This window comes from Sander lucioperca, chromosome 15, assembly GCF_008315115.2.
Source record: "Sander lucioperca isolate FBNREF2018 chromosome 15, SLUC_FBN_1.2, whole genome shotgun sequence".
NCBI lineage: Eukaryota > Metazoa > Chordata > Actinopteri > Perciformes > Percidae > Sander > Sander lucioperca.
Genome location: NC_050187.1, coordinates 7460399 through 7477898, shown reverse-complemented (window position 1 = coordinate 7477898; position 17500 = coordinate 7460399). Strand labels below are relative to the sequence as shown.

Here is a 17500-nt window from a genome sequence, read left to right as displayed (position 1 = left end):
GCAGTTCATGTGAACCAGACTCTAACTACAGTCTCTCTAAACATCTTTTTTAACAAGAAAATTATGTTGATTTAAGAGAATCAGGGCCAATTTCCCGTAACACCATTTTTTAAAGGCTCTGTTTCCGAAGAGTTTTCCCCCGTTCAATATCTCCGTTGATGTTTCATTAAACTGCTGATATAAAGAGTTTTACAGTTTTTTTCGATTGCTAAACGGGCAGAACTGGAGTCACATGTGCAAAACTCTAACTACAGTCTGCATCACCAACAGTCACCTGAGCTGAACAGTTCACATCTCCTGCAAAACTCATTCACAGCCCATACACAACTCTTTACACACGTCTCAGAACAGGCTCAATGCAGCCACACACACACACACACACACACACACACACACACACACTGTCACTCAGAACACACTGAGAGTAAAAACACTGGCATCAAACACAATACAGAAATTACAAACTTTTTCATCTTTACAGTTTGAACAGTTTGAGTGACTTCACACTACTCAATAGCTTATTTAAGGAGAATATATACCAATTTTTACGTAAGGTAAATAAGAAGGAATGAAAATCAGCAGTTTTCTTCGATATAGTATTTTGTCTCTAGTAATTTATGGAATTACTGGGAAAAAAACTAATGGTACATACGTAACAGTAACAAAGAATAGTGTGACAGTACGAACGCAGTTTTACTATTGTAGATATGTAGTGTTTTTCTTTTTTTTTTATAGCTGTGTATATAACCTCAGACATCTTACCTGGACATGTATCTTTGCTCTTTTACCTGTTATTCTCAAACGGTACAGTGTATAATTGTTTCCTTCTTATTTGGTGTTTGTGTACAAAAAAAGGCTTTCTGATCTTTCTCTGTATAAATACCGTATAAGTTCACTAACTAGTCTAAAACAAGACATCTGCTCAGGCTTTCAGCTAAAATTGCAATCAGCAGTGTTTGATAGACACCAGACTGAAATCTATTCTGTTCTGAATGTGTGGTTAACAGTTCTGACAGCAGTGTGTTAGCATCTGAACAAAGTGCTGTAAATCCACAGTGTTGTGCAGGTTGTGGTTAAAGTCATGGGATAAGTGTGTAGAGTTTTGAAAACTGTGTTCAAGCAATGAAAAACGAACTAGAGTTTGGTCCACATGAGCTGCTGCTGTGTAGACTGGAGTTAGAGTTTTGCACGTAGCTCCAGTTGTGCCCACTGTCGTTTAGCAATCGAAAAAAACTGTAAGTCTGGAACTGAGGCAGCCAGCTACATGACCATAAAACATTTGATTTGGCCCAAAAAAAACTTTTGAAAACAGCAAAAAAATAAATTATAAAAAGTCAAAGGTACAAGACTGTGAACAGAGGACTTCAGTGGTAGATGCTCGGTCGCTCTAGCCGTTATTCAGTCTTATATGCCATGTATTTGCCAAGAGATGAAAAATAATTCAAGTGGAATGACAATATTTGATGCCAGGGGCGTTTCTAGGACTTGAGTAGATTCGGGGCTTAGCCCGGACCCATTTAAATAAACTGAATGCAATGCAAAACAGCGATTGGCTTGCCCAGCTTGTTAATAGCCAGTGTATGTTCATTTTAGCTGGCCAGTTTGTAGATGTTAGTTAAATAGCACCAACATTTGGCCTAATCATAACTGCTCTGGCAACCCAAAGGCCAAGGTTTTGTTTCCAGATTTGTTTGGTGACCTACAATGTTGGAAATCTGGGGGTCCACCCCCATAATTTTTTTTTAGTATTACACATCATTTCCTGCATTTTGGTGAATTTTTATGCACCTATTTCTACCTTTTTCTGAATAAATATGCCTGAAATATCTTTACGTAAAGGGAAACATTACAATCCAAATATAAAAATATAAAAACATAATGGGATATATTGCAGTAAGGCTCTCAGGCATTCTGTATCGCTTTGTATTTATTCTCCTATAGATCGACTTCCTAATTATATATGAGTCAGCACACATGTAGCCTAGCATCATTTACTCTTCCCTCCTCTTTTGCGTCTTTTGTTGGGGAAGTAACCTCCGTAAATGTCCGTATGACAATTATTCACCTCAATGACACTATTCATTTTAATGTATTAATATACCCCTGGACTGTAATATTTCAGATGTGTTTGAGCAAGATTTTGTTACGATGGAGGGAATTAAGGACCCAATTAAAAGGACCCAAATGCAGGGAGAGGCAGGCAGGCAGGAGAAGGTTTGAGCTTGAGGATTTATTAATGAAAACACAACAAAGAACCAAGGGAGTCCTGGGGGAAGCAGGCAAAAAAACAATTCCAAAAAGAAGACAAAAGGTATCCTAAAAACGAAGGAAGTCCAAAAAAACAGGGAAATACAGGAAGCACAGAGACTGACCAGAACGGACGGGGGAAAGACACGACAGGCACAGGCCAACACACAAACTGACAGAGCACGAGCACAAACGGACACAAAACAATCTGACTAGAGAGAAGGGAAACACAAGGACTAAATCCACTGGGTAACGAGGTAACGAGGGGCAGGTGACACAGCAGGTGAGACACATTAGGAGAGACAGGGTAATCAACAAAGGCGGGAAAATACAGGAAGTAAAACAAGTTAAAGACCCGACAAGACAGAAAACTAGACTATCAAAATAAAACAGGAAACAGAACATAATACAAAACAGGAAACAGAAATATACACAACGAAATACACAAAACAGGATACATTTACAAGATAGGGAACAGAAATAGAACAAAATACAAAGCAAAAATACCGAAACCATAACAGATTTCTGCTATCTCAAAATACATTCGGGGCTACACTCAAAACATTCGGGGCTGAAGCCCTTGCAAAATGTTTGGTGCTGAAGGAGACGGAGCTGAGCCCCAGCAGGTGCGCTCAGGCCCAATTTAACCTCTGCCAACAACACCAAAACAAATTCCTTGTATGTGTAAAAAACCTACTTGGCAATAAAGTTTTTTCTGATTCTGATAAAGTACTAGAAACCCAGACTTGAGTAGACGTTGAAGTGCTCTTTAAGCACCACACTTAAAGCATAACTCTCACCAAAATGCAACCTAGGGTTTTTTTGTGAATGTACCCAAGTCAAACTTTCGTTTAAAAGCATATTTTGCACAGAATCGCCACGTTTTTCGGTCAAATGGCCTTTTGAATGGGAGTGCTAGGGGCACTTTGATGCTAGCCTCAAAATAGCTATTTTTAAAACACTAAGAAGGCTCGACACAACATGAGACTTTGCTCCAAGTATCACCAGGAGCTCTACACCTTAACTCCACCGGTGACCAAGATATACTATAACCAGGAGCTCTACACCTTAACTCCACCGGTGACCAAGATATACTATAACCAGGAGCTCTACACCTTAACTCCACCGGTGACCAAGATATACTATAACCAGGAGCTCTACACCTTAACTCCACCGGTGACCAAGATATACTATAACCAGGAGCTCTACACCTTAACTCCACCGGTGACCAAGATATACTATAACCAGGAGCTCTACACCTTAACCAAAGCATTGACAACATAGTTGTGTTCACAGAGTTTACTAAAAAGAAAGTTTTTGAGCAACTCACGTTAGCAGTTGTTCTTCCGGTCTCCGTCTATCGAGCCAGTCAAAAATAGTCGAGGGAGGAGAGTAAAGATGGAAAGCTCCAAAAGGTTAGTTCCACATAAATGCACGGATAATTCGTTGTTTTGTCGTTAGTGAAACACAATATTGACCTCGTAGTTGAAAATGAGCCTCATATAAGAATGACATTTCCTCCTATGGAGTCCGTTCATTCATTCATTTTGGACTGGGAAGATGGCAGATAGCGTAAACACCAACTGCTAACGTGAGTTGCTCAAAATCTTTCTTTTTAGTAAACTCTGAACACAACCAATGTAGTCAATGCTTTCATTAAGGTGTAGAGCTCCTGGTGATACTGGGAGCAAAGTCTCATGTTGTGTCGAGCCTTCTTAGTGGTTTAAAAATAGATATTTTGAGGCTAGCATAGTAGTGTCCCTAGCACTCCCATTCAAAAGACCATATGACCCAAAAACGAGAATACTGTAAATCTTAAAAGTGACGCTTCCGTCTTAAATATGCTTTTAAACTAAAGTTTGACTCTGGTACATTCACAAAAAGACCCTAGGTTGCATTTTGGCGAGAGTTACGCTTTAAGTGGAAGTACTAAATTATTCAACATTTTTTGTACTAAACTATTGCAAGTAGTTTATTTTAAAATGTACTACTCAAGTACTGAAAGTAAAAGTACAAGTATTGTTATGTAGTTATTAAAGAAAGCAGTCAAAAGTTTGAATATCATATCGTTTATATTATTACATTTTTTTGTATACTTCTTTAAAAATAAAAGTACTCTGGGTTGAGATTTCCTAGTAACCAAAAAGGCTCAGGATGCTGCAAATGTTGGTAAAATATGAAAATGGCTGGTGGATTTTGTCACGGTTGTGTATGTTTCAGTTTCCTGTTTTATTTTGTAGTCTGTTTTTCTCCCTTGTCTTGTCTTGTTTACTTCCTGCCTTGTGTTTCCCGCCTTTGTGATTGTCTGCCCCACCCTGATGTGTTTCACCTGTTACTGAGTCCTCGTGTCATCTGTCTCTCGTTTCACCTCGTTACCTCTTGTATTTAGTCTCTGTGTTGTCTTTGTCTTGTGTCAGGTCATTGTTCTGTTTAGGGTGTTTGTGGGTGAGTTGTGGTTTTGATGTCTTTAGTTTTCTCAGATTTTTTTGGAGCCTGTTTTCCTCCTTCCTTTGTTGTTTTGCACCATTGGTTATGAAATCCTCAAAACTATTCAAAGCCTACCCGTCTCTGCATTTGGGTCCTACTATTCTCTGAACCCCTCTAACAGATCGTGACAGATTTAAGACAAAAAATAATAATTTATTGAACTAATCAAGCATTCACATGGTCGGCATGCGTGTTCTTCTGTTATATTGGTGTTTGGCGTAACAACTTGTTGCATGACTGTCACCAACTGTTGGGCGTAGCCTAGAGCGTCAGGTGGTGAAAACATGGAGGCCACAATAATAATGGACACCCCAAAGCTCTTCAATTACACATTACTTTCCTCACTACAGTTTGTACAAGAGCTCAAAACATAAGGCCCACTTAACTTGAATTGGTTTACTTGTTACTGGCAATAGCACCCAACTTTTATAACTAATTTAAGTTACTCTGTTGAAACCAATGGACGACTACAACCTAAATGAGTAGCACATTGTGGACGTTGGCAAAATATATTACATGCATGTGTGAATTTTCTATATTTGGGAAAGGTTTCTCACCCTGCAACACATTTGAACGATCGTCGGCCATGTTTCTGTACGTCAGTTGTCAACAACGCGTCACCAACTGGGAAGCTCTGTTAGCAAAATCTAGCCCCAGTTTCCCACCACCATGTTTTTCCAATGTTTTGAACGCACGGTTAGTCTCTGTGTTGTCTTTGTCTTGTGTCAGGTCATTGTTCTGTTAAGGGCGTTTGTGGGTGAGTTGTGGTTTTGATGTCTTCAGTTTTCTCAGATTTTTTTGGAGCTTGTTTTTGCATACCTGTTTGCCTCAGGACTTCCTTTGTTGTTTTGCACCATTGGTTATTAAATCCTCAAAACTATTCACTGCCTACCCGTCTCTGCATTTGGGTCATACTATTCTCTGAACCCCTCTAACAGATCGTGACACATTTAAGACAAAAAATAATTTATTGAGTGAATCAAATTTGAACATATGTGTCAGTGGCTTGTTGATCTTTACATTGTTAGTTAATTTCCTATCCTGGCCTGGAACACACATTCATACGGTTTGATAAAGCACTTATTGGACTTTTAACTATTTAGGTTTATCCTGTCTGTCTATCTCGGGGGCGGGGGGGTAACTGAGCAGTAAGCAGCAGCTTATAGGGTGAAAAAAAGTTACAGCGTACATTGATGTTAAAATGTGTACAGGTTGGCAGGATGATCTGAAATGTTTTAAACGGTCTTTCGCTGTATGTTTAGTTGGTAAATGTGAGATGGTCGAGTCACACACACGTCTCGTCTTCATATCAGAAACAAGGAAATGAATTTGGCGATGTCCGTGTGTTACGTCATCCCGTTCTAACTCCCGCTTGGTCAGTGGCTCTCAGTCACATACTGATACGAAGTCTGGCACGTGGGACTGCTGGGATTGGTTGAAGCCACAGGAAACTCCGGTTATTGGTCAAATTTGCGGAAAAGTTGCGCTGATTGGTCAAAATTGCGAGTTGCACCAAATTCACAGTGATTGGTTGTAACGATGCAGCACATCAAAAATGTACTGAAGTAAAAATGGAAGTAGGAGAAAAAACTAATACTCCAGTAGAGTACAGATACAGCCTTTTAGTACTTAAGTACAGTAGTGAAGTAGTTCTACTTCGTTACTATACATCTCTGAAAATACTTTAACTGTAATCTGCTGCAGACTGAAAAACACTGAGACTCAAAGTTAAAGTAACTGAGGCAACTTTCTGCAGCAGGGAGGGGCACACGGGAGATGTTTACCTTCTGGGCTTTCTGCCAGAAATCTCTTATGTTTAGACAACAAAACTACTTAGTTAAGTTTAGGAAAAGATAGTGGTTTGGGTTTAAATAAACCCTTCTGGCAGACAGCCCTGAAGGTAAACTTGCCCTGTGTGTATGAGGGAGAGAAACACAACTGACTTCCTGTTTTAACGTCTGCTTTTTCTGCTGTTTTCAGCTGCTCTCAGAGACAAAATGGCTTCCATGTCAGAGGAGGATTTCTGCTGTTCGGTCTGTCATGAAGTCTTTAGAGATCCTGTTGTTCTGTCATGTAGCCACAGCTTCTGTAAAGACTGTCTGAAGAGCTGGTGGACAGAGAAACAGACACAGGAGTGTCCAGTTTGTAAGAGAAGATCTCTGAATTCAAAACCACCTTTAAACCATGTGTTGAAGAAGCTGTGTGAGAGTTTCTTACAGCAGAGAGATCAGAGAGCTTCAGAGGCTCTCTGCAGTCTGCACTCTGAGAAACTCAAACTCTTCTGTCTGGACCATCAGCAGCCAGTGTGTCTCGTCTGTCTACATTCAGAAAAACACTCCAACCACATAATCAGACCCATCGATGAAGCTGCAGAACAACACAAGAAGAAACTTCAGGAAACTCTGGAGCCCTTAAAGGAGAAGATAAAGGTTTTTGAACAAGTTAAAGAGGAGTGTGATGAAACAGCAGAACACCTGAAGGTCCAGGCCCGACGTACAGAGACGCAGATTGAGGATCAGTTTAAGAAGCTTCACCAGTTTCTAGAAGAGGAAGAGGAGGCCAGGATGGCTGCACTGAGGGAGGAAGAGGAGCAGAAGAGTCAGAGGATGAAGGAGAAGATGGAGGCTCTGAGCAGAGAGATAGCAGCTCTTTCAGACACAGTCAGAGCCACAGAGGAGCAGCTGAGAGCTGAAGACGTCTCATTCCTGATCAACTACAAGGCTGCAGTGGAAAGAGTCCAGCAGCGCCCCCTGCTGGATGATCCACAGCTGCTCTCAGGAGCTCTGATAGACGAGGCCAAACACCTGGGCAACCTGAGCTTCAACATCTGGAACAAGATGAAGGACATGGTCTCCTACACTCCTCTGGTTCTGGACCCAAACACTGCTCATCCATATCTCATCCTGTCTGAAGATCTGACCAGTGTGAGACTAGGACGAAAAAGACAGCAGCTTCCTGATAATCCAGAGAGGTTTGATTATTCCTTCTCTGTCCTGGGCTCTGAGGGCTTTAACTCAGGGACTCACAGCTGGGATGTCGAGGTTGGAGACAGTACATTCTGGCTACTGGGTGTGTTAGCAGAGTCTGTCCAGAGGAAGGGAGGCATACAGTCTGGATTATGGAGAATATGGTTCTATAGAGGTAAATACTCAGCGTGGTCTCCACCAGCTCCAGACACTGTTCTCCCATTTAGGAAGCAGCTCCAGAGGATCAGAGTGACTCTGGACTGGAACAGAGGAAAGCTGTCGCTCTCTGATCTTGATACTAACACACACATACACACCTTCACACACACTTTCACTGAGAAGATGTTTCCATTCATTTACATTGGGGATAAAGTCCCACTGAAGATATCACCACTGAAGGTCTATGTGACGAAACAACAGGTCTGATGTCAGATCTCCAAAGTTAAGCCAAAAAACTACAAACTGGATAGAAACATTGCATTGTACATGTCCATCTGTAGCGAAGTAGAAAGTGGCATGAAAAGAAAAGACTGAAGTAAAGTACAAGTACCTCAACATTTGGACTTAATTACAGTTCTGGAGTACATGTACTTAATTATATTCCTGGTGTCCTCGAGTGAAATTTGACCCATATTCAAAACGTTTCTATATCAGAAATTTGGAATTCTTTCAACCAAATTGTCAAAAAATAACGTGGATGGTTCCATACAACCATTACTCTTCACAAGTAAAATAAAAGATCAGCAGTGTCAAAACACGACCACAACGTTGAAAAGAAAAGAGTAAATTTTGACCCCAAAAAATAAAAAGTTGCACAGTCGACAGGAAGACAGCACAAGGGTTAAGGGTTAAGTTTGTATAAATGTAAATATTTCTGTGTGAATGATGTAAAGCCATAAATTATTTTTCCTGTATTTGATATACATACATACATACATACATACATACATTGCCTTTACTATTAAAAAAAAAAATAAATAAATAAAGTTTATCAAAGGGACTTAACTCACCTCTTTCCTTTTTCTTTGTTTTATGCCATTATAACCAGGGTTCAAAATTAACTTTTTCGTCCACCAGCCGAATGGCTATTCAATGTTCAAATTTCACCAGCCACTCAATAGAGTACCATTGTTTTTGGCTGGTGAGTGTAGTAAATCTACCAGCCACTTGCATATTTTACCAGCATTTGGCTGGTAGATGGTGCTAATTTGGAACCCTGATTATAACTGTGTTAAACTGCTCCAAATATATTTAGGAGCTTTTCCTGCGTCTGGTCCTGGTTGTGATGTTAATTTGAGATGAAGACTTGCAGATAGAGAGAAGAATGAGCTCACAGTGAGTCATAATGTGACAGGAAAGGTTGGTGTAAGCAGGGTTAAAAGTTAATGTGATCCATCTTTTCCTAACCCTAACTGTCCCGTTCTTGTGCCATATGTCAGTTAAACATACGTCGCAACCCAGAGCACCAAAAAGTCACGCCAAGAGTCCCAACCAATCGCGTCACATACGAGGCTAAAGGAGACTTTTAGCGTTAATAACAAACGCCAAACATACCTGACCAGGTGTCGCTTTCTGACGCGCTGGGAGTGAGAATGTGTTGGTTTAATGTCTATGTGTAGTTTTGATGTAAGTCATTATTTTGAGATACTAAAAAGGGTTCGCCATAAGCGATGGCCTGATGGTATGTATGTGTAAATTACAGTTCTTTTCGATTGCTAAACGACAGTGGGCACAACTGGAGCCACGTGCAAAACTCTAACTCCAGTCTGCACAGCAGCAGTTCATGTGGACCAAACTCTAGTTGGTTTTTCATCGCTTGAACACAGTTTTCAAAACTCTACACACTTATCCCATGACTTTAACCACAACATGCATAACACTGTGGATTTACAGCACTTTGTTCAGATGCTAACACACTGCTGTCAGAACTGTTAACCACACATTCAGAACAGAATAGATTTCAGTCTGGTGTCTATCAAACACTGCTGATTGCAATTTTAGCTGAAAGCCTGAGCAGGTGTCTGGTTTTAGACTAGTTAGTGAACTTATACGGTATTTACATAGAGAAAGATCAGAAAGCCTTTTTTTGTACACAAACACCAAATAAGAATGAAACCATTATACACTGTACCGTTTGAGAATAACAGGTAAAAGAGCAAAGATACATGTCCAGGTAAGATGTCTGAGGTTATATACACAGCTACACTATATCTTTACTATAGTAAAACTGCATGGTGAAAGCAATGGAAACACCACATTGATTATTATTTAGAGATGATGAAGACATCCAGTGTGATGAAGAGGACATGATGCTGGAGAGAGGCAGCATTAGTCACTATTCTCTGGTACTGGTATGGACCTTTAGTTTATTTCCAGTAATTCCATAAAGTACTAGAGACAAAATACTATATTGAAGCAAACTGCTGATTTTCATTCCTTCTTGTTTACCTTAAGTACAAATTGGTATATTATAAACTCTATATCTTTAATTTGAAGAAACTATTGAGTAGTGTGAAGTCAAGTTTTTAATTTCTGTATATTGGTGTTTGATGCCAGTGTTTTTACTCTTACTTACTGTGTGTGTGTGTGTGTGTGTGCGTGTCTGTGTGTGTGCGTGCGTGTCTGTGTGTCTGTGTGTCTGTCTCTGTGTGTGTGTGTGTGTGTCTGTCTGTGTGTGTGTGTGTCTGTGTGTCTGTCTGTGTGTGTGTGTGTCTGTCTGTGTGTGTGTGTGTGTGTGTGTGTGTGTGTGTGTGTTTGGCTGCACTGAGCCTGTTCTGAGACGTGTGTGAAGAGTTGTGTGGCTGTGAATGAGTTTTGCAGGAGATGTTTAGTTCATGGTAACGGACCATTGGTGATGCAGACTGTAGTTAGAGTTTTGTACATGTGGCTTCAGTTGTGCCCACTGTCGTTTAACAATCAGAAAAAACTGTAATAAAACCAAAAATTGAGACAAGTTAAAACCTACATGGCAAAAGATTTGATTCTGATTCTATAAATTTACAGATCTGAAGAATTTAATTTAATTTAATAATTTACTCATTTTATATTATTTTACTTTTTAATTTAATTAATTTAAAAAATAATGTTTTTTATTATTTTATTATTATATTGTTATTTTTATTTATTTATTTATTGTATTGTATTTTAGTATTAGGATTTAATTTAATTTAATTTTATTTCATTTTAATTTAATTTAATTTAATTTAATTTAATTTTATTTTATTTCAATTTTATTTTATTTTAATTTAATTTAATTTAATTTAATTTAATTTAATTTAATTTAATTTAATTTAATTTAATTTTATTTCAATTTTATTTTATTTTATTTTAATTTATTTTAATTTAATTTAATTTAATTTAATTTAATTTAATTTAATTTAATTTAATTTAATTTTAATTTATTTTAATTTCATTTCATTTCTATTTTATTTTATTTTATTTTATTTCAATTTTATTTGATTTTATTTGATTTCATTTGATTTGATTTTATTTTATTTTATTTTATTTTAATTTATTTTTATTTTATTTTATTTTATTTTATTTTATTTTATTTTATTTTATTTTATTTTATTTTATTTTATTTTATTTTTATTTATTTTTATTTTTATTTTTATTTTTATTTCATTTCATTTAATTTCATTTCATTTATTTTTATTTCATTTCATTTCATTTTATTTTAATTTATTTTAATTTTAATTTTAATTTTAATTTTTATTTTTATTTTTATTTTATTTTCATTTATTTTTATTTTTATTTTTATTTCATTTCATTTCATTTTATTTTCATTTATTTTTATTTCATTTCATTTCATTTCATTTCATTTTATTTTAATTTATTTTTATTTTATTTTATTTTATTTTATTTTATTTTATTTTATTTTATTTTATTTTATTTTATTTATTTTTATTTTATTTCATTTCATTTAATTTCATTTCATTTTAATTTATTTTTATTTTATTTTATTTTATTTCATTTTATTTCATTTTATTTTATTTTATTTTTATTTATTTTTATTTTATTTTATTTTATTTTATTTTATTTCATTTTAATTTATTTTTATTTTTATTTTTATTTCATTTCATTTCATTTCATTTTATTTTCATTTATTTTTATTTCATTTCATTTCATTTCATTTCATTTCATTTTATTTTAATTTATTTTTATTTTATTTTATTTTATTTTATTTTATTTTATTTTATTTTATTTTAATTTATTTTTATTTTATTTCATTTCATTTCATTTCATTTCATTTCATTTTAATTTATTTTTATTTTATTTTATTTTATTTTATTTTATTTTATTTTATTTTAATTTATTTTTATTTTTATTTTTATTTTTATTTTTATTTTTATTTTATTTCATTTCATTTTATTTTCATTTATTTTTGTTTCATTTCATTTCATTTCATTTTATTTTCATTTATTTTTATTTCATTTCATTTCATTTTATTTCATTTTATTTCATTTTATTTCATTTTATTTCATTTCATTTCATTTCATTTCATTTCATTTCATTTAAATTAATTCTCCGACCCACACAGCAGGGGGCGGTGTGCTTTGCGACCTGCCAAATTAACACCAAGAAGGAGAAACTAAGAAGTAGCCCTAGAAGAAGAAGCCGCCCTGTCACACAGTGCGCAAATGCGCATCCAGCAGCACGGACCTCCGGTGGACACCGATAAAACTAACACTTCCAGGCTGGGAAACGATACGTTAGGGCGGAAGAGAAAACTGCGCTCGAGCGGGAAGACAGAACCGAAGGGTAACGTCTGTGACACGGCAGGTAACCCGAACTCACCTGACGCAGAGCCGCTTTCCTGCCTGACCCAAGCGGATATTTGGGCAGGCCCATAGTTACTGTACACACTGTTAGCAATGATGTGCCAGATGCTGGATTGAGACAACCAAACTTCATTCAGAAACCTGCTAATTAAGCGCAATTGTACGTAAAAAACACTATTTAAACCATAACGTTTACTTTTTTTAGGTATGTTATGAATATGCTAATACACTCTTTAATTCGGCATAGTTATAAACAATCAATCAATAGAGAATTAACTTTTAAAGCTGTTTTGCTTCTTTTTTTACCACAACTACTAGCTAAATAGTGTTAGCGTCAGGACGCAGAAGGTGACAGTTAAGTGCACGCCCAAGTATGGAAATAGTCATTTATTTAGATAAGAATAGTTTATTTAGAAGTGTGTCCATGCCGAATTTACCATAAGATATTACCGAATTGCTTATGGTTCTTAAATAATGTCAACTTTAACTTATCTTGACTCGTGATGAATGATACCTTAAATGTGGAGATTTTGAAATGGAACTTTGTGGCGTTCGACCGTACTGTGCCAGTGCAGTATGCAAATTGCTAGCTATCAGTAACGGTCGATTCTGTGAACCGGTTAGCTAGCTAACAAACAAAATAAAGACACCGTTGTTCCGTTAAAGTGCGCAGAAGTTATCTGTTAATAACCTAAAACACACAAGAGTGCTAACGTTAGCAACTGAGGCTAACGTTTCAACGTCAGGGCTGGGCTATTTACTGACATAAGATAACAATCTGACGACAAAATAAACAGCTGTGCAATGCCGGTAATATCCACTTTAGTGTTTAAGTAAACATATGTGGATGTCATTGCTGTTGTGAGTGTGGGTTCGGCTAACTTGTTAGCAGCACCAGGTATTAGACTGACCCCTGGTGAAGCTAACAAACACGCCCATAATACAGCAGCTAGCTCGCTTTATTCAGACAGAACAGACACCGTGGCATGTTGTCAAAGAGGAAGCGAAAACAGAAAGTTAATGTCACACTGATCACCGTCATGTTCACCGGTGGGAACCACCCGACCTGGGGTTTGGATCCGGCTAATTACTGCAGCACAAAACCAATTAATCTAAACATTTGGATCAATCATTTTTATTTTTTTTCCTCCAGTGGTGGAAGAAGTATTCAGATCCTGTACTTCAGTTGAAGTACTAATACCACTCTGTTAAAATACTCTGTTATAGTAAAAATCAAGTACCTACCTCAGCAGTTGTACTTATTTAAGTACAGTATTTTCAGATTAATTGTACTTAGTTACATTCCATCACTGCCGGCAACACCCGGCTAAATACTGCAGCACAAAACCAATCAATCTAAAAACTTCAACACACACACACACACACACACACACACACACACACACACACACACACACACACACAGACGCACACAGGCACACACACACAGACGGACACACAAAGGTGCACACACACACACACACACAGACACACAGACACACAGACACAGGCACACACACACAGACGGACACACAAAGGCGCACACACACACACACACACACACAGACACAGAGAAACACACACACACGTGCGCACACACACGGATGCGTGCACACAGACACGCACACACACACACACACACACACAGGCTCACACACACACAGACACACACACAGACAGTATTAGTATTCAGTGTTTAGAGTTTAAACTCCCTGTTTATGATTGAAAGTCTAATACTGAGAGATGATTGGTTGTCTCCATAGCGACCATGGTGGGCGAACGCCGCAATGGGAACCTGCTGGTCCAGCTGGGCCCACGTCTGCAGGCCTATCCAGAGGAGCTGATCCGCCAGCGCCGTAACCACGACAACCAGACCGAGTACTTGATCCGCTGGTGCCTCGTCACCCTCGACGACGGCTCCGGATCTGGGGGCGGAGCCAGCGAGGGGGGCGGGGCCGGCGGCGGTGGCGGCTCGGGGTCGGACGGCTCCGGTAGCTCTGCGTCCGGGGAAAGCAAACCAGAGAACATCCTGATGTGGATGACCACGGAGGACGTGTACGCCAACTGTCCCACGCTGCTCGGGAAACGGAAAACAGACGCACAGCGCTCACAGGACTCGCTGCACGGAGAGGCCTCACACGGGGGACAGAGGTACACACACAGAGACACACACACACACACACAGAGGTACACACACAGAGACACACACACACACACACAGACACACACACACACACACACACACACACACACACACACACAGAGGCACACACACACACACACACACACACACACACACACACAGAGGCACACACACACACACACACACACACACAGAGGCACACACACACACACACACACACAGAGGTACACACACACACACACACACACACACACAGAGACACACACACACACACACACACACACACACACACACACACACACACACACACACACACAGAGGTACACACACACACACACACACACACACAGAGGTACACACACACACACACACACACACACACACAGAGATACACACACACACACACACACACACACACACACACAGAGATACACACACACACACAGAGATACACACACACACACACACACACACACACACAGAGATACACACACACACACACACACACACACACAGAGACACACACACACACACACACACACACACACACACACACACACAGAGGTACACACACAGAGGTACACACACACACAGAGACACACACACACATACACACACAGAGACACACACACACACACACACACAGAGATACACACACACACACACACACACACACAGAGATACACACACACACACACAGAGATACACACACACACACACACACACACACAGAGGTACACACACACACAGACACACACACACAGAGACACACACACACACACACACACACAGAGGTACACACACACAGACACACACACACACACACACACACAGAGGTACACACAGACACACACACACACACACAAAAGTAGTTTGCAGGGTTTTGCGCTGCACGGCGAGTGTTCAGACGGCGGCTGTTACTGGTATCGGTATCGGCTCATCTCTAGTGTGGGGGGGCAGGCCAGTAGACCAGAGTTCTGCTGGCCCTGGAACACGTATCACAGGTGTGATTGGGAAAGGACAAAAAATCAGGAAAATATACGCCACACCTACCATGAAGCTTCAGAAGATGGTTCTACATAGAGCTGCACAGATTCCAACTTTCTAGGCCGATTCTGATTTTCTTTGAGTTAGACCAGCTGATACTGATTTTAGCTGATTCTGATTTCATTTTTTCTAACCACTTTCCAGCTCACACACATATTTATTTTCTATCTTTTCTTTAATAGAACATGTGTTGAACAGATAATGGATCACTATAAAATAGAACTATATAAATTACTCCTGGTGTGGGACATTCACACACATCTAAAGAGCAATGTTAGAACCATTTCCTTCTTTTCACATCAATATCAACTAAAGAAATGTGATTTAGGTTTTTGGTGTCGTCCCTCCACGCCCTACTTTCTCCTTGCAGGTGTTGCATATTGTAAACTTGTTATCTTCTGCTCACACGCTGAAGAATTCCCAAACAGCTGACATGTTGCAGGTTAATTCACCAGGTTCCTACATGTGGAGAATAGCGCCGACACGCGGAGGAGAAGTTGAGAGAAAGGAGAAAGAGAGCGTGCTGTGGCGTCCGTGCCGTGGCGTCCGTTCCGTGGCGTCCACGGAACGGACGCCACGGAACGGACGAATACGTGGCGTATTAATATATATATATATATATATATATATAGATATATATATATATATATATATATATATATATATATATATATATATATATATATATATATATATATATATATATATATATATAAAAATACCCAGCTAGCCACTGCCACTGGATGTTGTGCCATTAGCAGTAAAGCTAGACCAGGTCATCAACTACATTTTTCCAAGGCCAGAATTTTTTTTAAGCAGACACACTTAAAATTATACCTAATAAACATCTTCTTGTTTGATATTTTCACGTTCTCACTAAATTAATGCTATATTTTTTTACATGTATTAGTGTAAGCAAACTGGATTTTACAGATAGCGATAGCTAGGTTGGGCCGTATTTGCCGATAACCGATTAATCGACCGATAGTATTTATAACTTATACAGTTGACAAAATACATGCATTATTTCAAAAAAAGTCCAGACGCTTTTGCCAATAATCAAAATAATAATGTCATATTTATTGATATTACACCCACAGCAATGCTACACAAGCATGTGTGTTGTCTAAAACAGTTCTCCTACATATTTGGAGTCATCCAGTGCAAAAATAAACATAATGAGCATTATAATTCATATAAAGTACAAACAATTTACATTTCTTCAACAAAGGCCCAAATGTATGCCACATCTCAAAACAGTGACGCCATTCTTAATTCTTAATTAAAAAAATTAGGAAAAATACAACCTTTAAGGACACCAATTTTCTTTGTGAATGAATAATGTTTCATGAATAAATAAATGTTCTTCCTTAAAATACAGGGGGCATAAGTCAGTACACCCCTATGTTAAATTCCCATAGAGGCAGGCAGACTTTTATTTTGAAAGGCCAGTTATTTCATGGATCCAGGATACTATGCATCCTGATAAAGTTCCCTTGGCCCCCACATCATCACATACCCTTCACCATACCCCACATCATCACATACCCTTCACCATACCCCACATCATCACATACCCTTCACCATACCCCACATCATCACATACCCTTCACCATACCCCACATCATCACATACCCTTCACCATACCCCCACATCATCACATACCCTTCACCATACCCCCACATCATCACATACCCTTCACCATACCCCACATCATCACATACCCTTCACCATACCCCCACATCATCACATACCCTTCACCATACCCCCACATCATCACATACCCTTCACCATACCCCACATCATCACATACCCTTCACCATACCCCA

At 38.4% G+C, this 17500-nt stretch overlaps 2 protein-coding genes across 8 annotated transcripts in view; both read left to right on the top strand.

Annotated features, from left to right (window-relative positions):
* Nucleotides 1-17500, top strand: part of LOC116066729 (nuclear factor 7, ovary-like) — a 75968-nt gene that overhangs the window by 49128 nt on the left and 9340 nt on the right. For 2 of the 4 annotated variants that reach the window (XM_035992579.1, XM_035992577.1), the window contains exon 2: nucleotides 6715-8127. In XM_035992579.1, the coding sequence (XP_035848472.1) occupies nucleotides 6732-8126 (1395 nt within the window). In that variant the 5' untranslated portion in view covers nucleotides 6715-6731 and the 3' untranslated portion in view covers nucleotide 8127. Of the gene's footprint in view, nucleotides 1-6714; nucleotides 8379-14746; nucleotides 14775-17500 lie in introns of those variants that run through there. The other 2 variants (XM_035992578.1, XM_031322884.2) reach the window with 2 other exon arrangements.
* The window catches only part of LOC116066727 (cullin-9), an 88977-nt gene continuing 83729 nt past the window's right edge, over nucleotides 12253-17500 (top strand). For all 4 annotated transcript variants that reach the window (XM_035992576.1, XM_035992575.1, XM_035992573.1 and 1 more), the window contains exons 1-2: nucleotides 12253-12482; nucleotides 14245-14632. In XM_035992576.1, the coding sequence (XP_035848469.1) occupies nucleotides 12341-12482; nucleotides 14245-14632 (530 nt within the window). In that variant the 5' untranslated portion in view covers nucleotides 12253-12340. The remainder of the gene's footprint in view (nucleotides 12483-14244; nucleotides 14633-17500) is intronic.